The sequence below is a fragment of the Mus pahari genome, chromosome 12, assembly GCF_900095145.1.
Source record: "Mus pahari chromosome 12, PAHARI_EIJ_v1.1, whole genome shotgun sequence".
NCBI classification, from domain to species: domain Eukaryota; kingdom Metazoa; phylum Chordata; class Mammalia; order Rodentia; family Muridae; genus Mus; species Mus pahari.
Genome location: NC_034601.1, coordinates 31,900,875 through 31,927,978, shown reverse-complemented (window position 1 = coordinate 31,927,978; position 27,104 = coordinate 31,900,875). Strand labels below are relative to the sequence as shown.

At 46.9% G+C, this 27,104-nt stretch overlaps 1 protein-coding gene across 4 annotated transcripts in view; it reads right to left on the bottom strand.

Annotated features, from left to right (window-relative positions):
- Positions 1 to 3,048: 3,048 nt before the first annotated feature.
- The window catches only part of LOC110329410 (golgin subfamily B member 1), a 44,074-nt gene continuing 20,018 nt past the window's right edge, over positions 3,049 to 27,104 (bottom strand). For all 4 annotated transcript variants that reach the window (XM_029544284.1, XM_029544285.1, XM_029544286.1 and 1 more), the window contains 10 exons: positions 20,860 to 25,985; positions 18,081 to 19,968; positions 13,190 to 13,368; positions 12,125 to 12,287; positions 11,796 to 11,933; positions 9,649 to 9,792; positions 9,315 to 9,412; positions 8,675 to 8,809; positions 4,468 to 4,573; positions 3,049 to 4,268 (listed from right to left, as the gene is read on the bottom strand). In XM_029544284.1, the coding sequence (XP_029400144.1) occupies positions 4,134 to 4,268; positions 4,468 to 4,573; positions 8,675 to 8,809; positions 9,315 to 9,412; positions 9,649 to 9,792; positions 11,796 to 11,933; positions 12,125 to 12,287; positions 13,190 to 13,368; positions 18,081 to 19,968; positions 20,860 to 25,985 (8,112 nt within the window). In that variant the 3' untranslated portion in view covers positions 3,049 to 4,133. The remainder of the gene's footprint in view (positions 4,269 to 4,467; positions 4,574 to 8,674; positions 8,810 to 9,314; positions 9,413 to 9,648; positions 9,793 to 11,795; positions 11,934 to 12,124; positions 12,288 to 13,189; positions 13,369 to 18,080; positions 19,969 to 20,859; positions 25,986 to 27,104) is intronic.

Genomic DNA, 27,104 nt, shown 5'->3' with positions numbered 1-27,104 from the left:
GACATGTCCTGGCTCTCAGGCTACTCTGCAACAGAAGGAAACTGGAAAGGAGAAGTCAAATACATTTATGAGCAATGAGGAAGCAGTGAGGTCCGATGGCCTCATCTTGCCCTATTCTCCAGGTCTCAGTCCATTTTTCCCGTCGACCTCTCATGCTCATGTTTAAGAGCAAAATAACTTACTATGCTTGTACTATTGATTACTAATCAGGAAAGCTGCTAACTTAAAGTAGGAGGCTGGAGACAGGCAATGAATGCTGGGCACATCCAATACCTGATGACAGGGCTGAATTATGGCATCCATAGTCGAGAGATCCATGGACACTGCAGTAATGTGACAGCCCCTGTGAGACCCCTGCCTGTCACATGACACAGAGTCTATACTACTTAGTCAGAGACTAGACTAAGCAATCCATCAATATTAACTTTCTTGGGCAAATCACTGATTGGTGGGATATTGTTTCCCAATGTTAAATAATTAAGGGGTTAACACAACTGATCCAAAGCTCCCTCTGTAACACTCTGGGATCCCACAGACATAGAAAGTTACCCCAGCTGAACAATCATGTTTGCATTTGGCCCCTAAAGGCACTTGGCTCAGCACCAGTGTTCATTGGTGGTTAAATCCTGCCATCTTACATTTCCCATGGGCATTTGTGTCCCTGTGAGGCCATACAAAGGCACACTTTGTCTTCATCTTCCGTGGGTTGCCTTCAGGTTAGCACACTGGGGCAGCCGCCCTTTAGAGTGGGCTGCGTAGATCGTCAACAGAACCCAGGGCATACTTGGCTGGGCCCAGGGTCCTAGATATGTGATCAATCATGCTCCCTGAGTGCAGGCTATTTCCTTGTGCCCATCCTCAGGTGCTCATTGTCAACCACTGCATGCAGTCCTTAGGGCCATCAAGAGTTCAGCACCTATTAGCAAAGACCTCCTGTAACAAGGACTAAGTGCTATGTAGACTTCTTGTCCATACTTCCCTGCGCTCCCCAACCCCTCACAAAGCCCCCAGCTCAGAGCACCCACCTTTACTGGTTCCTGGTTACGGCTTTTCACGTCTACACCAGGCGTCCCGTCCAGCGGCTGCCACTTCAGGGTAAGTAACCGAGCAGCTGCTTCAGTTCCGTTTTCAGGTTTTCTGTCATTTCCTGCCACACTGTCCTCACAGCTACTTCCTGAAGTTTGAGTCAGTTCCTTATACTTTGAGTACTTAAAAGGGTTAAGTGTTTCTGTGTCTAGTATTTTGCAAAGTTTTTTCAGGTCAACGGGAAAGTTATAAAAATGACCATGAGACACACATCCCTAATCAGTTAAGACACAATCAAGAATGCTACACAGGACAGTTAGTTGCATCTAAGATAGTAAAAGAATTCAGAACAAGGCAGGTGTGGTAGTGAACATCTGTGATCCCAGCACTTAGGGGTACAACACTGTTGTAGAAGACTGGTCTGAGGAAGGAAAAATGTGTGTGTGTGTGTGTGTGTGTGTGTGTGTGTGGGCTGCAGCAATAAAAAAAAAAAGGCTTAGTGGGAAAATGATCTGTGAATTTTGAAGAGTAGTCTTATCTGCAGTACCTAAGATGAGGCTCACACATAACTGATACCCAAAGAATAACTCATGAGGAAGGCGGGATGTGGAGGGAGAGAACTCCCTAGCTTGTTGGGAGGCTGTGTGGAGTCTGAGCTCACTGATAGAGATCTGACTACTGGCCTTCTCTAAGCTGGTGACATGAACTCTGACATACTTTACACTGTCAACATCTGCAGCCCTCCCCTTCTAGCTTCAAGTCATGACATGCTCAGGTGACTTGCTGGGCCAATGAAATGAGACCCTTTCTGATGTGAAGGCCACTGAGAACTTAGCTATGCTTTTACTGGCTGCCTTACCTCCCATCCTCCCATCCCCATCTCCCCTATCCCCCTCACCCCACCCCCACCCCAAGCATGGCTCCTCTGGCAGCCTGGAGCACTGACAGGCAATAAAGACAATGCAAATAAAGTCCCAAGGATCTCTGGCCGAAAAATAATCCTACTAAGAATTTGCTTTTGCATCTGACCCCGGTTCTCCTTATCCCAGTCATCGGGGGATTGAGACTTGCCTGGTTTACAGAGAATGAACCCCACAAGGGTCCCAGGTTGGTGAAACTAGGGAAGGGAAGATTCTGTACCAACAGAAAGCTTCTAAAGTCACTTCCCAGTGGATTCTAGACTTGGAACACTTTGTTCTAGTAAGGCTATTTTATAGTAGAGAAATATGTAGAAAGGGGTGACCTTAAATTAGGGCTAGACATCGTACCACATCACATAGCAATGCAGTTCTCTGGAGAACCATAGAACTTCAGCGATGACACCAAGAAAACTCACTTCCCCCTTACAAACATCCCATGTTCATCCCTTGAGCACTACAGTGCTAACATACAGGGATAGAACAGCGTTGACGCCAAAGAGAACAGGTTCCCATTAATCCTCTTCTACATTGAGATACTGGGTCAGCTTTTCCCAAGTGGCGACTTCGTGTAAGAGCATGATATCTACCCAACCTGCACGAGCTATGCAAAGTCCCCTTCTGCACTGTGTTCAAGGAGCCTGTTTTAGACACTCTTGCTATGTAGCACAGGCTAGCCTTAACTTACTATGTAGACAAGATTGGCCTTGAACTTATGGTCCTCCTGCCTTAGCCTCCTCAGTGCTAGAATTACAGGCAAGTGCCACCATACTTGGTGGTCCAATACTTTCAGTTTTCTCAGAACTATCCACAAGGCTTCACAAATTTACATCTTATGGTTCTGCTCCGTTAACCCAATCCCAGGATGGATTTTCTAAACTGTACCTCATTTCCTTTGGCTCCAGCAGCTGAGGCTAGAAGAATGTTCACAGCCACGTGATGCCATGAGAGCCTGTGAGATGAAGGAGTCTCAGAACTTTCTACTCCAGTAACCACTCCTCCATCCCTCCCATAGTGTGCAAACACAGGCATGTAACATCTGTGCCAACAGAGAGTCTCACACAATTCCTTATTCTGAAAATAACTTTATTATTACTTAGCAGTAGTTAAGTTTTGGGATGTTGTGACTAACATTTTAATCACCATAGAACAAAGGCTGATCAGTGAGCCCAGCACTTCTCTCTTCTTTAGGGAGTGAGAACAGGAAGGGAGCACATCACGTCCGTAAAGGGGAGGACTGACACAGTGGGACCCACCATTCCTGGCTACTGCTCTCAGGTCTGGATTCAGGCGCTTTGCCTTTTCCTTTCACTGCCTCAGCCCTGTTCCCAGAGGTGGGTGACAATGGCGTTGGAGACAGAATAACCCAGGACCAGCACACTGGTGCAGCAGCTCAGTAGTTCTTGAGACTAGTTGTGATGTGGTATTCAGCCCTGACTCCAGTTCACCTTGGCATGGCCCCACTGGCCTCTGGACTGTCTTAAGACCCCTATGGAGGCACATCCAGAAAATAGGACTATAGAATTCGAACCTTGCTGTCCATCGTCAGCTCTTCCTGCCTTTTGGTATAAGGAAAGGCACCAGCCACTTAGTATCTTAGTCTAATGTGACCGAAGGCATAAGCAACGGGGTCCAGTGCAGACAATCAATAGCAACACACCCTCCCTCCGCTGGCGATGGAACGGGCAGGAAGAAAATGCCTTCCTCCTTGAGATCCAACAACTGAGCCTGGGAGCCTTTCAGCTCCCACCTGAGTCTCCTCCAAAGACTGCTCACATGCCCACACTTTGTATTCATTCTGAGGCAGGAGAAAATACAGGCAACAAGACAAAGCCAGTTACCAAGAAAAGTGATACTGGGTTCCAGACTACTGTGTTTATTGGAACCATCTTGTTGGCATGGCTGGAAGGCCTCTCTCAGCGTCCTGCAAAACCACACAGGATGTGGATCTGCAACATCTGAAGAGCAGTGAGCACAGCACATCTGGGAAGCTGCTCAGACCAAGCACAAGTGTTGAAGGAGAGCGGGTGTGGCAGGCTTTAAGGCTCTGCTTGTCCTCACAACCACCTCTGTTTTCACTTTCCAAGAAGAGGTGGTGGGGCTAAAGTGAGAAGGCTGCTGTGGAATCGACAATCCTCACACTAGAGAAGAAGGAATTACAAGTTTGAGAGTTGTAGTCAAGTAACAAGTTTATAGGTGACCCGTGAAACAAAGAACCAGTAAAACGTGAATCACTAGGAAGTAGACGGCTGCGAGCAGGGGCACTCGGGTCCGGGAATGGCAGAGTGAACGCAGGACCCGCTTCCATCCAGCACCGCTCCGGGTCTGGAACACACAAACAAACAAATAAAACACAGGAAAAGCAGAGCTCGTCCCTTTCACCAGCAATCCTGATCCCATCCTCTAAGTAGGGAGGCATCCTGGGAGACAGTCTCCTCAGTGGCTGGACACTGGCACCATCACCTGCCTCCACACCTGAAGCCCATTCCCATGGCACAGATCCCGCCCCGGGTCCTCCTCTTACCCTTCGACAGCTATGGCCTGGGAGATCTATCAACAGCGCCTGCTCCTGAGAGCCACAGGCGCCCATGATAGGAGTCCGGGCCGATTCCCATTCACTATGCTCCAACCTGTGTTGAGGAAAAACAGACAACATGGGTCCCCTGCATGCGATTCTTCCCATCACCCCAGGGAGGTGGCCTAGGGGACTGGCAGCAAAGGCTCCTCCCATGGTCCTGGCCCTCACAGTAGTAAAGGACTGCCTGAGTGCTTCTCGCTCAAAGGCTGGTTGGTGTCTTGTCCAGCAGGCAGGAAGCAGAATCCAGTACCTGTCTGTCTTTGACTCCTGTTCTTCATTCCCTCTCTATGCCACACTTGATCTGGAAGCCCACGTTCTCCTCTCTTCTCTCCCCTTGCTCCTTTTGTTGAGGAAGGGACAGCCTAGATAGCCTTGGATTTACAGTTCTGGCTCTGCCTGCCAGGGCTGGGACTATAGGCAGGCGCTATCACCACTGTTTTTTTGTTTTATTTTCCCTTCTTTAAACTTATAAAAGGCAAAGACACTCGAGACACTCTTTGGGGCTCTTAGAAGCCGTGGCGGCTTTCTGTCTCACTTTCTTCTGACTTGCCTATTGCTTCGTTTTGGAAATTTTCCCTTAACGAGACACTGCCATCTCTCAGTGGCCTCTGAGGACAACGCGGCAAAGTCACAGCTCATCGCTCGTCAGCCCCAAACCACAGGTCNTCACTGTGAGTGTCTCGTCCCCACACAGGGACTCTAGCAGCTGAATACTACGTCTGTCTGGGGCCACTCTTCTTCAGCGGAGTGGAAATGCCTTTATCTGAACTGGCTCTCGGTGGCCCCTCCTCAGTTTGTCACCTGGCTCTCCNTTCTGCTCTCTACCAGAAGGAAAGTGGGAGGGGCTAACCTTAATTGATGTGGTCCAGACACAGGCTCCAGAGTCATCCTGACTAAGCTGTCTCAAGTTGTCCAGATGAGGGGATTAACCTCAGGAGCCAGGTATCATAGAACTAACAATTTCGTAAGTGGCATAGAAACGGCCATGAACAAAGGCCTGGAAATCTTTGCAAGGCCACTATACCGCTACTTACACAAGTGTTGAAAACACAACAGCTGTGAATCTACTGGATAGGAAAACAAGAAATCTNAGCTAAGACCTGCTCCCCAGGGAAGGCACCACTGTTTGTTCTGAGGGAAGAAACATCAGACACAGTGGCTTGCTCTTGCAGACACAATGAAGGTACCAGCAAACCNGTAACTGGCAAGGGACNGTCAGGCTTAGGNAGTGTGTTTCTCATAAATCAGTCACATACTGTTTCTTAAGGGGCCTTTTATTCTTCCTTAGGCTACATTCTGTAAAATTTCAGTCGGCTAGCTATGTGTGCTACCTCAGTCCTTTAATCATAGCACTGGGGAGGCAGAGGCAGAGGAGGCAGAGGTAGAGGCAGAGGCAGAGACAGGTGGATCTCTGTGAATTCAAAACCAGCCTGGTCTACAAATTGAGTTTTAGGCCAGCCAGAGCTACACAGAGAGACTGTGTCTCAAAACCAACCAACCAACCAACCAACCAACCAACCAAATGTCTGGGTATCAGGTATATAAGATAGCGAGAATGCACTTATTCGATTCTTTAAAGAATCTGACACTAGGGCCCTGGAGATGGTCCAGTGGGTAACAGTGCTTGTGTTACATGCATGACGATCTGCATTGAGCTTCCCAGCACCCATGTAAAAGCTGGTCTGACTGTACACACCTGCAACCCCAGTACTATGGAGGCAGGGGGCTGGCTAAAGGCTCGCTGGTCACTAACAATGGCAAATATCAGGTTCAATGAGAGACTGTGTCTCAAGGGAATAAAATAGAGATTGATGATAAACCAAGACATCTAATGTCCTTGGACACTGTGTCCCTGCCCCCCACATGACACAAAGACACAGACACACAAGAACCCAACATGTCCCTCACATAGTTGTTGGGCTAAAGTGAGACATCGTTCACAGCCTCCTTGTGTGATATGAGCGGTAAACGTATTACCAACCCCTAGGAGCTACTGCCCAGGAAGGCACAGGCCTCTGCAACTCCAGGAGAGCCCTGCTTTTTGACGATGACAATGAAATCGTCTGAGCATGTCAATGGCGTTGAGTTGCCTATGTCAACTCACCCTGAGCCTGGCCACAGAAAGGGGCAGGAGCAAGGCCAGGAGGCTGAGGTGTGAGCAGGAGGGGCCACCCCATGCCTTACCGTCTGATCTGCTCTTTGGCCAGGGAGAGTGCATTCTCAGCGGTCAGCCTTTGGTCTCGCTCTTCTTCCAGCAGCTTCTTTAACTCGCTCAGATCTTGTTTAGTGTTGCGTAGCTGCTGCTGGACTTCAGAGAAGCTTGGGTAAAAGGCAAATGAAGGGCATTACTGATGTAGCACCCAGTCTCTAAAACATCTTCACAAGGCTGAAAGTGTGTCTCTAGACACATAGACTAACACAGAGGCAGAGAGGGCAAATAGAGCAAGAACACCCATGGGGAGATGTGAGAGACTGTGGGAACAGTTTTAACTGTGGCCTTTGTAGTGTTGTGTGTATATGCACTTGTGTTAGAACTGCTGCCTGCTTCCTTCACACAACCTGCTGGGTGTTGTTCCCCTCAATCTCTCCGTTGCTCCTGTGACACAAGTCAGATAACAGGACACATTGAGTATGCATGACGAACTCTATATCCACCAAGATTGCAACTCAATTTCTTTAAAACAGCTTACATTGATCACACATGACAGGTCTCACTACGACACTTGCATAGGTGTAGATGATGTGTATTTGGTCATACTCATTCCCATCCCCCTCTCTGGCCTGCCACCCAATTCCTCTGCACACAGGGCATGGCCCCTCCTACCTTGGCTGCTCCTCTTCTGTGGTCTCAGGTTCACTCTTTTGGTGAATTCCATTCTTTTCCTGGGGTGCTCCTGGAGCAGCACCTGCATTTAGTGGCCCCTAGAACAAACAGCAGCTTAATAGCTATGAGGGAAGCTCTCAAGACACTATGTCTGCAAACCGAAACCCTGTTCCACAGCAGAGGGAAGGGACAGTCCCTAGCTACTGTCCCACTATCTCACTGAGCACTGTTCTCCTGTCATTAGGAATTTGTTTGGTCATTTTTCTTAGGCATCATCCCATACCCACCGTAACTCCCCTCTTCCCGTCGCCTCCCCAGCCTCTTGCTGTCTCACCGCCTGCAGCTTCTGCACCTCCTTCTCCAGAATGGCANAGTGTGTTTCTCATAAATCAGTCACATACTGTTTCTTAAGGGGCCTTTTATTCTTCCTTAGGCTACATTCTGTAAAATTTCAGTTGGCTAGCTATGTGTGCTGCCTCAGTCCTTTAATCATAGCACTGGGGAGGCAGAGGCAGAGGAGGCAGAGGTAGAGGCAGAGGCAGAGACAGGTGGATCTCTGTGAATTCAAAACCAGCCTGGTCTACAAATTGAGTTTTAGGCCAGCCAGAGCTACACAGAGAGACTGTGTCTCAAAACCAACCAACCAACCAACCAACCAACCAACCAAATGTCTGGGTATCAGGTATATAAGATAGCGAGAATGCACTTATTCGATTCTTTAAAGAATCTGACACTAGGGCCCTGGAGATGGTCCAGTGGGTAACAGTGCTTGTGTTACATGCATGACGATCTGCATTGAGCTTCCCAGCACCCATGTAAAAGCTGGTCTGACTGTACACACCTGCAACCCCAGTACTATGGAGGCAGGGGGCTGGCTAAAGGCTCGCTGGTCACTAACAATGGCAAATATCAGGTTCAATGAGAGACTGTGTCTCAAGGGAATAAAATAGAGATTGATGATAAACCAAGACATCTAATGTCCTTGGACACTGTGTCCCTGCCCCCCACATGACACAAAGACACAGACACACAAGAACCCAACATGTCCCTCACATAGTTGTTGGGCTAAAGTGAGACATCGTTCACAGCCTCCTTGTGTGATATGAGCGGTAAACGTATTACCAACCCCTAGGAGCTACTGCCCAGGAAGGCACAGGCCTCTGCAACTCCAGGAGAGCCCTGCTTTTTGACGATGACAATGAAATCGTCTGAGCATGTCAATGGCGTTGAGTTGCCTATGTCAACTCACCCTGAGCCTGGCCACAGAAAGGGGCAGGAGCAAGGCCAGGAGGCTGAGGTGTGAGCAGGAGGGGCCACCCCATGCCTTACCGTCTGATCTGCTCTTTGGCCAGGGAGAGTGCATTCTCAGCGGTCAGCCTTTGGTCTCGCTCTTCTTCCAGCAGCTTCTTTAACTCGCTCAGATCTTGTTTAGTGTTGCGTAGCTGCTGCTGGACTTCAGAGAAGCTTGGGTAAAAGGCAAATGAAGGGCATTACTGATGTAGCACCCAGTCTCTAAAACATCTTCACAAGGCTGAAAGTGTGTCTCTAGACACATAGACTAACACAGAGGCAGAGAGGGCAAATAGAGCAAGAACACCCATGGGGAGATGTGAGAGACTGTGGGAACAGTTTTAACTGTGGCCTTTGTAGTGTTGTGTGTATATGCACTTGTGTTAGAACTGCTGCCTGCTTCCTTCACACAACCTGCTGGGTGTTGTTCCCCTCAATCTCTCCGTTGCTCCTGTGACACAAGTCAGATAACAGGACACATTGAGTATGCATGACGAACTCTATATCCACCAAGATTGCAACTCAATTTCTTTAAAACAGCTTACATTGATCACACATGACAGGTCTCACTACGACACTTGCATAGGTGTAGATGATGTGTATTTGGTCATACTCATTCCCATCCCCCTCTCTGGCCTGCCACCCAATTCCTCTGCACACAGGGCATGGCCCCTCCTACCTTGGCTGCTCCTCTTCTGTGGTCTCAGGTTCACTCTTTTGGTGAATTCCATTCTTTTCCTGGGGTGCTCCTGGAGCAGCACCTGCATTTAGTGGCCCCTAGAACAAACAGCAGCTTAATAGCTATGAGGGAAGCTCTCAAGACACTATGTCTGCAAACCGAAACCCTGTTCCACAGCAGAGGGAAGGGACAGTCCCTAGCTACTGTCCCACTATCTCACTGAGCACTGTTCTCCTGTCATTAGGAATTTGTTTGGTCATTTTTCTTAGGCATCATCCCATACCCACCGTAACTCCCCTCTTCCCGTCGCCTCCCCAGCCTCTTGCTGTCTCACCGCCTGCAGCTTCTGCACCTCCTTCTCCAGAATGGCACAGTGGTTGAAGAGGTTACTGCAGTGGTGCTGGTTCTCACGGAGACTCTGGCTGGCGTCACTGAGCTGAGTGGAGAGGATGTTCTTCTCCTCGAGCAGCTGAGAGAACTGAAGTGGAGGAGAGGGTAAGTACCACACCCGGGGACACCGTGAGCAGTGCCTAGTCGACTGCCTGAGCTTTCAGGACCTGAGTTCTACCTACCCTTGAATCATGTCACAGTTTGTTTCTACAAAGTGAAAAATACCTAAATGTTTCAATGACAAAAAGAAAAATAATTCTGGAAGAGTAGCAGGAAACTTTTATTTTTAATGGTACCAAAGTCTATGAGCAGAAACCCTAACAAAAATACCAGTAGGACAAGCTACTCCAGGAATGGAAGCAGACGGCAGTAGGTCGTGTCCATGCTTAAATCACTATAAAAACAAGCCCATGAGCTCAGTATAACCAGAGACCAAGCTTGCCCTTAAGCTGTGTGTTTAGAGAGAAACCACCGTGACAGATAGCTCATGATTTTATCTCACTCAAGTCCCCAGGAGTAATTCTTTAGTAGATGGGACCCACAGAGAGTGAGACGAGGCTCAAATGACTGGAGGTTTCAAAAGAGGCACCGTGAGAGTCCTCAATGGGAGGACAACTGAGGTTAGGGAGGAGGGACCTTCCTCTTAGCTGAGCCCTCAGGAGACCTAGTTCCTGCCCAGAGTGACAATGGCCTACAGCAGTGTGGTTTGTACTTCATGTGGTTCTACTAAGGTGGGTGGCTGTGATCAGAGGGGAGGAGGGACTTGTGGGGATGTGGAAAACCCTGGGTTTTCATCTGGAGTGCTTGTTACACATTTTTTATTTTGTAAAAGTGTACCTGCTATCTAATGATCTGTTCCTTTTTTGTTTTACTTCAATATAACATTTAAAACTTTTAGCTGTTATCATCTACCAAAATGATTTATTCTATCGTCTACAGGTAACTCTGCTTCAGTTTAAAATGCTGTCATAGGGGGTGGATGTCTAGATAGAGCCTCATACTAGAGAGGAATAAGACCTGAGATGGTACTGGGAGGTGTTCACTGGATCTTCCCAGCCAAAGAGCTACAGAGGGTGGGGTTTCTGGAAACAGGTAGGTGAGAGGAGAACTCCGCCCCCAAACAAAATGGAACTAAATCAGGGTTGGCTATTTCATCAATTCATTTGGGTCCAAAGCCAATGCTGTCTCTGGAATTTCAATGTTAGGTGAATTTCACATCTAATGAGTACCTTCTATGTGTAGCAAACACACTATCTTTCCACAGATAGAAGCCCTGACTTCAGAATGGCCTCTTGAAACCTGGAGCAGGTTACTTAGTATTTGTGGGCTTTTCTCTTCATCTGGGAAAACGATCTCCTGATTTTTATGATTTTGAATCGCATTACTGGTTTTTCTGTGTGTGTGCCTATATACGTTATACCCGTTCATGAGTGTAGGCATGTTCATTCTACAGCACACATGTGGCGAACAGAGAAAAACCCTCAGGAGTTGGTTCCATCTTTCCTCTGTGGGATCACCAGGGTGTCAAGGCGAGCACATTTACACACTGAGCAGCCTCACTGGCTCGCGTCATACGAGTTCTGGTGATAGGACACGTGCACCCCTCACCCCAAACGTACATTTTGGAGATTCACAACTCTCCTCAAAGAAGACCTCTGGACTCAAGTCTCACTGACCTAAAAGAACTTTAATTCTGGCAGAAACTACCTAACTAGGTTTCTTAGAAGAGGGCAGGTCTGGGGAGGAGCTATTGAGAACACTGTGACCAGTCAGAGAGCAACAGGAGGACAATGACTCACGGGAGGCGGGCGGGAGATGCTTACACATTTCTAACATAGAGAAGATGGGGTGAAGCTTCTGTATTTTTGGTGTATGGGTTTCTCTGAGTCGTTCTTAAAGACCCACCCAGGGCAGGGAGAACATAGGCTGTGTTCTCTGCTCTGGAATAAACACCCAGCTCTTATAAACTTCTGTTTCTAAGAAATATAAACGTCTATTCTCAAGCTACGCCGAAGCGGGGATGCCTGTGCCAAATCTTACCTCCAGAAAGAGAAAAAGAAACTCAATCTCAGTCTAGCAGGAGACACGCACCTTGCTGTTCAGCTGCTGGATTCTCAGCTCCTTCTGATGAATTTCCTTTAAACTGTTATTGAGCTGAGTCCTGAGAAGTTCTGTCTCATAAACTAGGTTTTGTGATCCATCGAGGGAAGCTGATGTCTCTGGGGATGCCTGCCAGGACCAAAATGTCAATAACATGGTCTCTTAAGAGTGCTCACACTTAAACCCTCCCTCTAGAATAGATTGTATCACCCCTGAAAGAGCCGGGAGGAGGCTTGCCTCATGGTAGCAGGTGGGCAGTTAGAGGCAGCTCATGCTTTTGGATAGTGGCACCCTGTGTAGAAATGTACAGATGTCCTCACCTGTCGCTGGTACTGTGTGGGGAGCATCTGAGTCTGGGAGGGAGACCTCAGCTCCCTCAGGAGACTCTGCAGATGACCCAGCTGCTGATCTTTATCTGAGATGGCCATCAGGTACTGTTCCTTCATCCTCCTCTCATGCAGCTCCCAGGAATTCTTCTCCATTCTACACCATGAAAACAAGAACAACCCAAATACACTCATGGCAGGAAGACTAATTCCATATTCAGAACATTCTTATAAGGTGTGAGTGACTAATACATGTCAGAGTGAAATTTATTCTCTAAGTGGAAACGCCCAGGAAGCTGCTGAGAGCAAGGCTGTGCCAGCACCAGAGGGAAAACTCTCCCCGGCAGGGCTGCAGTGTCTTCATAGAGGAGAATTATGTTTCCAAATGGGAAGAGCAGTTCAAGATGGGTGTGAAAACTCAGCACAGGGCACTGGTAAGAATGCAGAGAGTTAACTTCAGAACTGTAGGAGTCGGCATGTAGAGTAGATATGTATGGAATGAGGGTGGCGAGGCCATGCAGGGCATGGGAACCCACAATGGTCCTTCAGCTGTCAGACCCACGATGCAGAATTAACATCAGTGTGGACTCTCAAGGACTTAGAACTCTGGCTCCTGAATATACAAGGTATGAGACCTGAGCAAATGAATCTCACCAAGTTTCTTCAATTAAATGGGAATAAGCTAGTTATTCCTTAAGACTACTGTAAGGGTTAAATGAGGCATTTATCAAACACAAAGTATGGCACATATTAAAAATTAGGTAGTAAACATTACTTGTTGTTATTTTTATTTACTTCTTTTCCCAAATCTGGTAGAGTGTGACTTCTACTGAACACCAGCTACTTCTCTGATGTGCATAAGGACAGCTGGGTATGGCATGCAGTGAGTGGCATGGGAGCTTTCACTGGGGGGAAACTAGGCAAAGCACACACAAGTGCTCTCTTACTGTTTAGCACTCTAAGTCTGTAACTATTTCAAAACAAAACGTTAAGATAAAATAAAATAAAATAAAACAAAATAAAATAAAACAAAACAAAACGCTTCAGTTAGGGTCCTACCTGAGCTGATGCAGCTCATGTTGCCAGGAGAGTTTTTCCTGCCTGAACTCTTCCTCCATCATCTGTAGTACCTTTGTATGATCTTGAGATTCTTGGAGCTGAGCCTTCAGCGGACGGAGCTCAGTCATCTCTTGGTTCATCTGTAAGTACTGCTGCTGCAGATTCTTCAGTTCCTTCAGCTTTAACCAGAGGGAGAGCAGCAATGGGTGACTCATGTCTTACTCTTTATTGACCAGTAGCTCCTACCCTAGGCACCATGGACCACCAGCACCTTCCCACAGCCCAGAGACAGCCAAGGGACTGCTGTCAAGGCTACCGGGCCTAACCATTCCTTTCACTTGTACCCCACTGGCCTCCAGGTCTGAAGCTAACACTCTAACTTGGGGCAGACTTAAGGGACACACAGAATGACTGGATGGAATCCATTTAGGCCCGAGTCCTCACTAGGCTCTCTCACATGAACCCCTGCAAGGTTTTCTTCATTGCTGTTGTTGCTGTTTACTTACTTGTTTTCTGTTTGTTTCACAATTCTTGGGATCAAACCCGGGCATCAGTTAAGTAGGCTTGCACCTATCCCTAACCTACATCCCTGCTGGACTCTAGTCTTAAGCTGCGCTGATGTTCGCTATAGAGAGAGGATAAGCACCCTGGTGGTTACGGACACCCTGGCTCTAGAATTAGATACCCTACTGTTTCTTGGATGGGAGAACATCTAAGTCTTTCTTTCCCTCACCCACTAAATGAAGATAATTACAGTACTTTTCCTCATACGAATATCAGAATTAAAAATGAATAGATCTCACATACAAAGTTAGTGAATATTATGATGGACTTGCTTTTTATCAAAACTGCATTCTATTTTAAAATTCTTTCCCAATACTCAAAAGTTTGACGAAGAAACAATGTCAGGACATCTGGGAAAGACAACAGCCTTAAACACACACACACACACACACACACACACACACACACACACACACACACCTTTTACCCACTCAGAAACGTTAATACTACCATACCAGTAGTTTTTAAAAAAGCGCCAAACACAAAAATGGATCAGGAAGCCAACAAGGGTCAGCAGCGCCACTCAAGGTTGAAAAGCAGATGAATAATGGTAACTGGCTTAACGCATCTGCGACAGCTGGATCTTTAGCTGGTGATAGAGATGCCAAGGACCCAACAGAACTTACTCTGCAGACTCTTCAAAGGGCTCAGGAATTAACAGCACCAGGCACGTCTGGAAAAAATGGTGATGGGTTGGAAGGAGGCGGGAGCTGAGACAAGGAGGGTTCTCACAGAGCTGCTTCAGATGCAACTGTATGCTAAGTTCTTCTCAGTTCTGGCTTTTTGGTAACCTCACCAAATAACCAGTTTACTCTCTGGAAAAGGTAAAGGATGTGCTCCTGGAGCATGAAAATATCAGGCCCAGCTGCAAGTGAGGGTGCCACTCGACAACAACTGTGACTGGTGACATGACACATGCCACAAATGATAGCTGCCCATCCCCTCCTCAGCTTGGAGATGAGAGTTTCCTTCTACCCAAGAGATGAGAGATCTCTCAAAGGTCTGATCAGACCCAGAGGAACTAAAAGCACTGACCTCAGGACCACTCTCAATGAACTCATCAGGATCACACTGCACTTAATTCACAGCAAGTCTCTCCACAGGCTTCCTAGATTCTATTCTTCATGTGACCTCATCAGGATCNCACTGCACTGAGTTCACAGCAAGTCCCTCCACAGGCTTCCTAGATTCTATTCTTCATGTGACCTCATCAGGATCNCACTGCACTGAGTTCACAGCAAGTCCCTCCACAGGCTTCCTAGATTCTATTCTTCATGTGAAGATGAAACAAGGATTGCTCTTCATGTAAAGAACGGAGAACATCAGGGATGAAAAGCAACTGTGGAGAGGGGGGAATTCACCAAAGTAGCAGGGAGAAGCTACGCTGATGAAAGACGTAACAGAGAATGAGGGCGAAGAGAAACACTACAGCAGCAATGAGAAAGTACAAGGAAACCTCACTAGAGGGAGAGGTCAGAGGTCAGAGGCAAGTGGGGAGGCACACACCCGTAGTCCTGGTCTTTGAGAGGTTGGTGCAGAAAGACTGTGAGTTCGGGGTCAGCCTGGATTACTCTGAACCTTCTAGGCTAGCCCCATCTATATAATAAGAACCTGTTTTAAAAACCAAACAGGGTGAAGATGGCTCAGCAGTTGGAGTCATTGCTGCAATTCCCACATCAGGCAACTCCTAACTGCCTGTAACTTCAATGTCCTCACCTGCATGCCATACACTCACAGACAGGTACACAAAAACCAACGAAGCAAAGCACCACTAATTAGACAATTCACCCAGGAGACAAGAAAAATATTCAAAAACAAGAAAAAAAACCCAAATCCTTACAAATTAAGAACATAATAGCCAGGCTGGAGAGATGTCTAGTGATTAAGAGCACTGTCTGCTGTTCCAGAGGACCTTGGTTCAATTCCCAACACCCACATGGTATAGTCCGTAACTTCAGTCTGAGGTCATCCAAGGACAGCAGGCATGCATGTGGTGTACAGACACACATACCCATACACATTAAAGAAATAACAACATCAACTAAAAGAACATGATGGCAGAGATAAAAAAAAAAAAAAAAAGAAAAAACCACCCAATGGGACCAGAAGATAAAAAGAGGTGAGATACTTCAGTGGCAAAGGCACCTGTGCACAGGGAACATGGGATAAATGCTAAGACAAGTACTCGGGAAGTAGGAAGGCAAGTCAGAGGTAATCAACTGGGAAGTGTGGTGAGAGAACCCAGCTCTGGAATGACCCCCAAAGGAAAAAGCAAGGAAGACATTACAGCCACTGGATGGGGATGTGGGTAGGATGCGCTTGCTGTGATCTGTGTGCTGAGGAGGTGGGCTTTTGTGGCCTGCGTACTAAGAACAAGTAAGAAGCTGAGAAGATGAGGACACACACCAAGGGGGAACCCTTTCTTCTAGCCCATCCCTGAGGCAGGGCAGTCATAAGAAAGGAAGAGTTCCTGAGTAATTCACCAAGGACTGACTTTATCATCTCCTGGAAACAGTACTGCTCTATCTGTTGAGTGTAAAGTAGCTTATCCTAGGATGCTGAAGAGGAAAGGATGCACATGTGAGCAGAGTAAAACACCTCGACAGTTTGATGGAATAAAACCAGATATCAAGTTAGAGAAATAGGGACATGGCTTTTTAAAAAAGGCCTGGCTCATCAACTTTCAGTAGACAAGAAACATACAAGTGGGGCTGGATGACCAAAACACAGAGAGAGTCCCGTGTGTACAATGCATAACCTTATAGGAAGCAGTTCCCTGAACGAATCACAGCTAACTCAGGATCTGCTGTAATCGGGGTGCCTGGGGACAACTTTGCACATGCTCCTCTGGTGCCACACTGCTGTTTTTGAGTGTGTGCATATGTGTTTGTAGGTCAGAGGTTCTCAACCTAGGGACTGCGCATCAGGTACCCTGCATGTCAGATATTTACATTATGGTTCACAACATTACCATTATTGTAGGAGCAGATACTGTTACGGATGGGGGAGACCACACGACGAGGACTGCGTGAAAAGGGCCATGGCACTGGGAAGCCTGAGAAACACAGGTTGGTGCTCGGGCACATGCAGGCCTTTCCCATAGCACTCTCCTCTCCATTTTGTATTTTGAGACAGGGTCTGTTACTTGCTCACTGAACCCAGAGGTCATCAATCTGGCTTGACTGGCTGGCAGTGGGCTCCAGAGGTCTGCCTATCTCTTCCTGACACTGGGATCGCACAGATGTGCTGCTATGCTTTGGATTTTTTTTTCCGTATGGTGTGCTGAGCATCCAAACATAGGTATTTATGCTTGTGCAGCCAGCACTGGTTGGGTTTCTTATTTGTTTCTGAGACAGTCTCTCACTGGCCTGATGTTTCTCTGCATAGGCTAGGCTAGCTGACCAGTGAGCCCCACCAAGGACCACTCAGGCACAAGACAAGCTATCTCTCCAACCAACTTTCTCCATTTGTGAAATAAAGTTACTTTAAAGAAAGTGAGTAAAATCAGGCATGGTGCTGTGTGCCTGCAATTGTATCTACTTAGGCAGCTGAGGAGAGAGGATCCTGAGTTACAACATCAGCATCAGTAGCTTAGCAACCCTCTGTATCAAAATTAATTAAAAGGGCTGGGGATGTAGCAGTGGAAAAGAACTTGCCTAGCATGGATGAGCCTCTGGTTCCTCTCTGGAACTCCAGAAGAGGAAAATAAAGATCGGAAGGAAAGAGGAACCAGAAAATCATTCAATTGCAAACAATCATTGACCGAACAGTTGTTCTTAAAACTTTTTGGGACTGTCTCAGTACATTGCCCAGACTGCTTAAGTGAGCTACACAATCTCGGCATGTCCTGAACTCACAACACCAGCCTCCTGGGTGCTGGAGTTAAGAGGAATGTGCCGCCAAACCACTAACACTGACTTCAAGAAATCCTTTCTACATTTAACGTCTTTCTTGACAGGTTAGGGTTGAGCTGCACTTCTAAGACAAGCAAGGTCCTTGCGATCAGGGGGCTCAGCTGGCACTATGAAGACACTGAGTGACCGTCCCGTGCCTCCCCCCAATTAATCCACTTTAAATTCTGGTTTCATCTGCAGCATGTGCAAAAGCAGCTGGTTACCTTTTAACCCTTTTATAACCAATGCAGATTCTGTGCAAAGAAAAGTTCTCAGCTTGAAAATGGTAACATGTCTGCTTCTCTTAAGACCCAAACTGTCTGTGGAGTGTGCAACAATGTGGTGATTAGAAACATTTACCCTTTTCTATGGCAATAAAAATCCACGTGAAGAACGGCCCCAACCTCTCAAACAGATTGGAAGCACACACTCACCAGTCGATCTCTGTCATTCTGGAGTGAAGACATGGCTTTTTTCAAGCTCTGTACTTCTGCTGGGCTGGAGGCAGCTGAAGGGGCTGAGGCCCTCTGCTTCCCTTCCTCCGACTTCCGGAATTTCTCCAGCTCACTCCACAGGCGATCTCTCTCATTTTGTAGACTGGTCATGGCCTTGGAGAAGGACTGCACTTGGTTGTGAGAACTTTCTAGTTCTGAAGATAGGTGAAGCAATTGCTCGTCTTTGGATGTGAGCTGCTGGTTCAGTTTCTCAAGGCGGGACAAGATGTTCTCAGAGGTGGACAGGGGAAAGGCAGCCTGGGAAAGAACATCCCCCTCTCTGCTTGAGGCCTGCCACTCTTTCAGCTGGGCCAGCTCCTTCAGACTGGCGTCATACTTCTTCTTCAGGTCACCAAGCTCCTCAGTGGCATGATCTCTGCTGTCCTGCAAGGAACTCATTGACCTTCCAAAGGCCTGAATCTGTGCCGTAAGATCCTTATTCTCTTTGGTTACCGTTAGCAACTTCTGTTCCATCTCAACCAGGTCTCTCGCCAGCTCTGCCACCCTCTCTTCGGCTGTTTCTGTTTCGTTTCGCATTATCCCTGCATCGTGATGGAGATGCTTCAGCTCCTTCTTGAGCTTGTCTTCAATTTCACTTACCTTCCTGGTAGCTTCCTTCTGTACACAAACTAACTCTTCTTCCAGATCTGCCGTTCTCTTCTGAGAGGAGGAGAGAGCCATATTTAACCTCTGGAGCTCCTCTTCTTTTGCTCTCAGTTGGGCATGGTAGACCCCTAGGGTACCTTCTTCCTGCAGGACGGTCAACTGTATCTCTAAGTTTTTGATCTCTTTAGACAAACCTTGTTTCTCCTCCTGGAGGGCATCAGAGGACATCTGTAGGCTTTGCTTCTCTGCTTCTGACCCCTTCAGCCTTTCCTCTAGCTTTGCACACTCATTTCTCAGCTCTTTATTCTGCTGTAGTTGAGCATCAAGGAGCTGCTTTTGCTGAGAGTCCTTTATGGCTATCACCTCATTCAGGTCCCGCCTATACTGGACCAGTTCCGCATCCAGCTTGGCATTCTCAGAATTGAGATCATCCATGTGACTTCGCAACCCTCGAATTTCCTCCTTCAGTTTATTATTCTCAGCAGCAGCATCTTGGATGAGTTGGTCCTTTTCCAAGATTGCAGAGAGATGTCGCTCTTCCAGCTGTCGATAGTCACTTACGATGCGGTCCCGGTCATCCTGGAGAGAGGACATAGACTTCACAAAGGAGTCCAACTGAGCCTTCTGCTCAAAGCTCTCCTTCTTGACGGTTTCCAATGCTTCTGTGAGCTGATTGGTTTTCTCAAGGGCCCTTTTGTTTTCCTCTTCTAAGGCCACATTCTCCTCTTCCTCCTGGGACAACAGGTTTTCTAGTTCTTTGATCTCTTTACTGTGTTGCTGGTGCAGTTCCTCAACAGCTAGTTGAATCGCCTCTTCCTTGCCAGAAAGCAGGCTTATGATCTTCTGTTCCTTCGCATTGATTTCGTCATGCAGCCGACTGGTGAGTTCTCTGGAGGCCTTTAGGTCAGTCTCTAGTTGTTCACAACTGAACTTACAATTTTGGATATCAGCTTCTTGCTGCTTTATGATCCCTTCCAAGCTGTTTTCGTGTTCTTTGCATTTTTCTAAAGAGTTATTTAAGTCAGTTGTCTGGTCTTTGAGACTCTTAAGTTCTGATTCTAACTTAGTTAACTCATTCTTAGAATCATGATACAGTTGTCGAGCGTCTTCTAACTGGGACATAAGTTCTTTATTTTCCTCTTGCAGCTTATCATAAACCTTCTGTTGATGCTGGAGCTCTGTCTGGGCCTTGGACTCCCAAATTTCCTTGTCATGTTCAAGCCTAGGCGATGGGAACAGGGGCCGGGGGAAGAAAGAGGGTAGAGAAAAGGAGGGAAAGAGAACTATTAACTATATGATATATACCTAATTGATCTATAAATCAGTCAATATTCACTATTGAAGGTTTTCAGAGAGATCTTAGTTCTATGTATCTATACACGTGTACTAACATGATCTAACACATAGAAAAAAATAACATTAAAGATACATGAGGGAGATCTGAATCATGAAAGTATGCTCCTTACTTTAGTGATCCCCAGTCTGAGATACTGAAAAGCACATCAGCTCCCACGTATTCTACTGCCCCAGACAAGCTAACAGAAGGTTCCTTTAAAGCTGCAATCTTGGCAAAAGAAACAGTAAGGAAATGAAAGGGGAGGCGGACTAAGGGTAGAGGCAATGCTGGCTCCTGAGCTTGGAAAGTGATATTCTTAAGAGTTTGAGGATAGGGTTTCTAATGGACAGAGAGCATACAGTTGATGACAACTGTGGCGAAGAGAGAGGAGAAGATCACTCAGGGCACTAAAGCAATCCTTTGGGAATAAGCTGGTGGAAATCTAGACACGGGTTGTCAGGTTGTCAAGAAATCCAGAAACAGAAATGGGAAGTCAGAGAAACCTAAGCTATCTCTTAACAGAGGGTGGTGGTAGGGGAAGGGGGGGAGTAAGATGTCAGTGATTTTGTTAATGATTTTATAGTGATACACATTATAACAAGAAGTTACAAAACTAGCAAAAGTTTCAGAAGGGGAAGGATATACATTCTAAGGGAATTTAAAACAAACATTGGTTCTGTAAAAAATAAAGAATAAATGAGATAATAAAGTAAAAACAGTTTAAAAGCTTCCCTTGCCGTCACAATTCTGTCTGGAAGGGAACAGCTCACTGCTTACCTGGAGACGGTGATCTTCAGTTCCTCCATGTGGATGCTCATCTGTCGGAGCTGGTCCTTTAGAGCAATGCAGTTCTCCTCTTTGAGTCTGACCTCTTCCTCTTTGGTTTGAATGGCATCGCCAAACCTCCGCTCCCATTTCTTAGCTTCATCGATCACCCTGTCCCGGTCATCCTGCAGGGATGACATGCTCTTGGTGAAGGCCGCAAGCTGGGCCAAGGTGCTATCCAGGTTTTCCTGCAGCTCCTTCATTTCTTGGTCTTTCCTGGTCAGACTGACTTGAATCTCTGCAAGCGTGTCTTCCACGTGGGCCTTCTCTCTGTGCAAGGCATCCAGCTTCTCTTGCATGTTCTTCTGCTCTTTCTGGTGTTTCTCTTCTGCTTGTTCCAGTCTTCGCAAGAAGTCTTCATCTTTTTTTTTAATCTGGCTTTTGATGGACTCTTTGTTTGACTGAAGCTCCTTTTTCAATTTGAGGTTGTCTGCTAGCACTCTCGCGGCTTCGCTCTGGGTGTCATCGAGCAGTATCTTGAAGCTAGATAATTCGGCTTGTGCCTTTTTGCGGTGTTCAACTGCCTGGGCCAGATTTCCTTTGGTTACATCCAAATCCTTCTGGGACTCGGTGTGAACGAACTCGAGGGCCTTGACGGTCTTCTCCAGGGCACTGATCCTCTCGAGGTACCGGATGCAGTCCTTCTGCAGTTGCTTCACTTCTTGCTGCTTTTCCCTTAGCAGCTCCTGGAGCTCCTTTGCATGGCTTTTATTGCCCGGCTCTTTCTGGGCACCTTGGATCTTTTCCATGTACTCTTTTCGTATCTCAGACTCCACCTTGGTTTTTTCCTTGACCAGCTGCTGCTTCTCTTCCTCTAATTCACTCACACATCTTTGAAGGTTCCGCATTTCAGACTCTAGTTGCTCGTTTTTTATTTGGGCATCTGTAACATCCTGGTAATAATTCCCAATGCTCCCATTAAGTTCTGCCAGTTGATTCATCAGCCTCTCCTCTAAATCGTCTTTCTCCTCTTCTGCTGTCTCCTTCAGCTTGGTAACTCTGCAGAGTTCTTCTTGGATCTGCTGATTTAGCCTGGTTCTTTTGGTGACTTCTTCCTCCAGGAGCTTTAGCTCGCTATCCTTCGCAGATATCTGAGTCAGTAGGGCATTTTTCTCATTTTCTAAGGTCTGGCTGAGTTCCCTGTCTTTCTGTCTCTCCATCTCTAACTCAGCAATTCTTCCTTTAAGCTGATCGAGCTGCTGGAGGTAGTTCTTGATGTCATCGTGGGAGCTGAAAGTCTCACTAACACCAGGCTTGGCACCATTAGCCAACAGAATAGCTTCCGAATCTTCAAGCTTGGCACTGTCACTCAGAGCGCCTTGTTCTGGAGACTTGCCCACCACAGCTTGTGTTACCTCTTCGATGACATCCTTTGGCTCAGATTTCTCAGTGGTCTCCAGGCTACCTTGTTTCAGTACTTGAGCTTCTACCTGAAGCTTCAGATTTCGAGTCTCTTCACTCAGAGCGTCCTTCTCCGCCATTAAAGCCTCAAACTCCTTAGAAAGGGTTTTATGCTCCAATGTGATCCTTTCTAGTTCCTCCTTCAAGCTGGAGTTAGAAGAAAGAAGAGCTTCCAAGTTCTCATTGGTTCCTCCTGCAGGCTGGGCCTCAGCTCTAAGCCGGTCATTCTCTTCCTCCAGCTCAAGGATCTTCTGTTGCTTAGATTTAGCAAACTTTCTCATCTTCTCTTTCATTTCTTCCATTTCCTGTTCTGCATCCTGCAGCTGCTTCTCTCTCTCTCTCTTGTCCGACTCTGTGCTCCTTAACTTTGCATACAGCTCTTGCTTCTCTTGCCGCACGCTTTCCACCACGTGCTGAATCCTCTCCGCTTCGTTGCTCACGTTCTCGTAGGACTGCAGAAGAACCTCGTACTCCTTCTGCAGCTCCTTGTGTTTCTCTTGCCATTCCGTGCTCTCTGCGATCTTAGAACATCTCACAGACTCCAGCTCCTTCATCAGCTTTTCCTTGTCTTCCGTGAGGCCCTCCAGAGCTAGTTTCAGGCTTTCGCAAGAGCCACTGAGGCTCTGATTTTCCAGTAAAGACCTGTCCATTTCTACAATGAGCTTGTCTCTTTCTTCCTGGAGAAGGGCTAACTTTCCTAGGACTGCATCTTTCTCTTGACTCTGAGCAGAAACCTGGCTTTCTACATCTGCTAGAGACTTGGTCAGGTGATCAACAGCATCTCTGGCTGAGGACAACTGCTCTTGCAGGCTCTTGTTTTCTTTGAGTGCCTCCTTCCGGGAGATGAGGGCAGCCTGCAGTTTCCTCTGTAATTGTTGCTTTGCAGTAGTTTCTTCCTCAAGCTCTGTTGGCTTCTTCTTCAGCTCACAAATTTCCACCTGGAGCTGCTTTAGCCTCTCCTCATGCTCCTTGGCTTGCATTTCCAGCTGGGTGTGCAGAGCCTTGATTAAACGCTCCTGCTCCACCATTTCTGTCTGGACTGTGGTGAGGGTCTGCTCTCTCTCACTAAGCTGTCTGTAAAGGTAGCTGACCTCTTCTTCCTTCTGACCCATGTGCTTTTGCAGTGCTTCGAGTTCAGGCTGTAACGTTTTCAGATGTTCCAGGTCAGCCACCATCAACTGGCTGCTTTCCAACTCCTGCTTCAGCAGTTCTGTGTGGGCCTGGGCTTCGTGGGACGCTGCCTTCAAATTCTGGATTTCTAAACCCTGTTCATTTATCTGATCTTGTAACAGAAGTACTTCTTCTGACTTTTTGGCCAGCTCACTTGCTGTAGAACTAACTTTCAATTCCAGCTCTTCCTTCTCAACCTCCAATTCTTTCAACTGGGCCTGAATCTGGGCAACAGAAACAGTTGCCTGGAGAGCTCCTGTCTCTCCAGGTGGAGAAGGCTGAGCTGCATGTAAGTCAGATTCTGAAGCAGGCTCTGTGTCTTCCAGGGAAACGCCTTCTAAACTTTGAGCGGGAAGACCAGGTTCCTGCTGGTCTGTGCCTGGGAGCTGTCTGTCTATGGACTCCTTTGCTTGACACTGGAGTTGCCTTAGCTGGTCTGCAATGTTCTCTTTTTCCTTGTTCTGCTCATCAAACTGTTCCTGTAGGTGATGGTTAGCATCCTTCTGCTCCTTGAGCTCTTCCTTTAGATGTTTCTCTTTCTCTTGTGCCTTCTTCAGAATTGCCTTGCGGGCAACTAAGGCTTCTTGAAGCTTCTTTTGAAGTTGTGTCTTTTCTCTTTCAAGGTCTAGTATCCTTCCCTCCAACTCTGGCTTCCAGTGCTCCCCACCAGCGGCACTGGGTGGGCTGCTCACCGCTGTTTCTTTTACAGGTGCTGCTGAGCCTCCATCCCCGGCATCCATGGCTCCTGTGACTAATTTCTGAATAGTTGCCTGGTTTTTAGTGACTTCTTCTTGAAGCAAATCTATCTGCTTTGTCTTACTCTGCAGGTCCTGAGTCATCTGCTGGACCACAGCCTGTAACTCTTCCTCTGCTGTTGTCTTTTCTTTTAAATCCCTCCTTATGCTCTCCAGCTCTACTTCTTTTTCAGATATTGTCTGTTTTAAGGAATCTTCAACTTCTCGCCATTTAGAAGTCCCCCATTCTTCTGGGTCGTCCTTGTTCTCTCTGTCTTCCTCCAGCTTTCTCCTCTCACTCTCCCCGAGGGGAATCTCTTTCTGAGACCCCTCTCTCACCTTGGCTAGCTCCTCCTCCAACTGGCTGACTTTCTGCAGTAGCTCCTTTCTGTTGATCAATGCTGCCTGCAGTTTCCGCTTTCTCTGCTCGCTTTCTTTCCTCAGTCTCTCCAGCTCCTGCTGAAGTCCCTCTTTGCCTGACTCATCGTGACCAAGTTTAAGGCTGGACCCAGCTCCACTCTCTGCTACCTGCTCTTTCGTTACTTCTTCAGCTCTGGACAATAAATTGAGCTGCTCCTTCAGAGTCTTAATTTCGACCCCAAGAGAAAACTTCTCTTCGTTAAGCTGAACCATTTTCTCTGTCATACTGAAGCTGAGTTCTGTCACTTGCTGATCCTTCTCCTGGACGGTTTGCTGGAGCGTCTCCACATCTTTCTTTTTCTCTAACAAGAGTTGGTCCATCTTGGCTATCTCCAGTTCTTTCTGAGAAAGAGCCTGCGACAGTCCTTCCATCTCCTTTGAGATGTCCCTCATCTGCTCTGTCCCCTCTCGCACTTCCCTCTCCTTTATCTCTAGCTGGCTCTGCAGGTTTTTCATCTGGGTTCCCTGTTCACAAAACTGTAGCTGCACACCATCCAGCTCTTTCTGTAAAGCCTCAATTTTCACATCCTTAGATTTGGCTTCTATGCTTAGGCTGTGGATCTGCTCTGTGAGCAGGTTGTGCTGAGCCCTCTGGCTTTCATAGTTCAGATCTCTTTGCTTTTCTGCTTCTGCAAGGCTGGTTTCCAGTTCTTGGACCTGAGCCCGCAGTTCTGCTAAGACATCAAGCTCCTTCACCCGGCAAAGCAGCTGATTTCTTTCTTCAGACACAGCAGCGAGCGTGCTGCGGGCTTCCTCGGCGCTCTCTTTGATCTCTTCGATGAGCTGGGTTAGGCTGCTAATATCCCTCACTTTCTCACTTAAGTTTCTCTCATAAGTTTCCTCTGCTGTATGAAGGCTTGTCTCAAGCTCCAAAACTTGAGTTTTCAGCCTTTCCAGTTCACCTTGGTGACACTGACAGATATGTGACACGGAGAGGGATTTGTCCACGCCGTCCAGCTTTGGGGAGTTCAGTTCCATTCCAGCATCATTTAGAGGTCCTGCCTCAGATGCTCCATGCTGATCTTTCATGCCTGCCTGTTCCTCTTCAGCTGCTGGGCCTCTGCCCTCGTCACTGGGTGCACAGAGGACATCTCCTGCTGTAACTGAGGGCGGTCCTTCACTCTCCATCAGCTGCACTTCTCTACGGTCAAGGACCTCATAGTCCCCCTCAGGCCTCTTGCCCTGCAGCTGGGACTTGAGAAATGCAATTTCCTCCTGGGCTTCTTTCATTTCCACTAATAAAACTGATAGCTCTTTATGTTTCTGAGAAAATGTGTTCTCTAGGACATCCTGTCCATTTTCTTCGGTATAAGAATCGCTCCTGTTGAGTGAAGTAATACCAGCTGTGCTGACCTATTAAAAAATAAGGAAGAAAAATAACAACAAAACACCAAGAAAGGCTTTAATCAAATAGCTCATACAGATTACAAATAGTCCAATACAAATTAGCACTTTATGAATTTCCTAAAACTTGGAACCTTCTGGTTCAAACTTCTTTTATGCCTCAAAACTGTTAAACATCTGTAAAACTCTATTTCCTAAACTGAATGTCCATAATTCAATCAGCCCCACTCTGAGGTCTCTTCCAAGTCAAACGGGCCCAAAGGAAGCTTGCAATCCATTTTCTAGATATTTCCCACATGAAAGAACATTCTTCTTTTAGGTTAACATGCCTAGGTATTTCTTCTAAAATCTGCTTTAAAAAACAATAACAGCAACAAACAATTAAATACCCTGTCTGACTCCAAGGAGTATGTTATATTTCTTTTCCTAAGCAATTACTGAATAAGAAAGTTATATAAAAAAAAAATTAACACTGACATGTGAATTACTGAACAAGCAGATGCAGACACGTTACCAGGGACAAGAAGTCTAGAAGGTATTCTACTGGCGCTTGGACGTGACATTAGGGACCCATGTGGCAAATACGACCGTGCTAGGTCACTCCCTCCATGTCATCACTATTATTTGCTTGGGACAGAAAACTAGTGAGTCACACAATGTATTTAATTTTTTACATTCAGAAACCCTGTCTCAAAAAATACAGTTGTCAGAGTGAGTTCCAGGACATCCAGGGCTACATAGAGAAACCCCGTCTCGAAAAACAAACAAACAAATAAACAAAAAACAAAAAAAATACAGTAGAGAGCAACCAAGGAAACCTGACGCTGACCTCTGGTCTTCATGGGCATGGGCACACACACACACACACACACACACACACACACACACACACACACCATATACAGAAGCACACAAGGGGTGTGGGGGATGGGGCATGGCTCACTGGGAAAAGAGCTTGCTGAACAACCATGAGGACCTGAGTTTAGAGCTCTGGAAACCAAGGAAATGATAGGCATGGCAGTACATTTCTATAATCTCAACAGTCTTCATAAGGACTAGCTAATAATTTATAACTCTTCCCTGCACTGCAGAGACCATAATTCACAGATCTCAGTACTAGGCACTGGG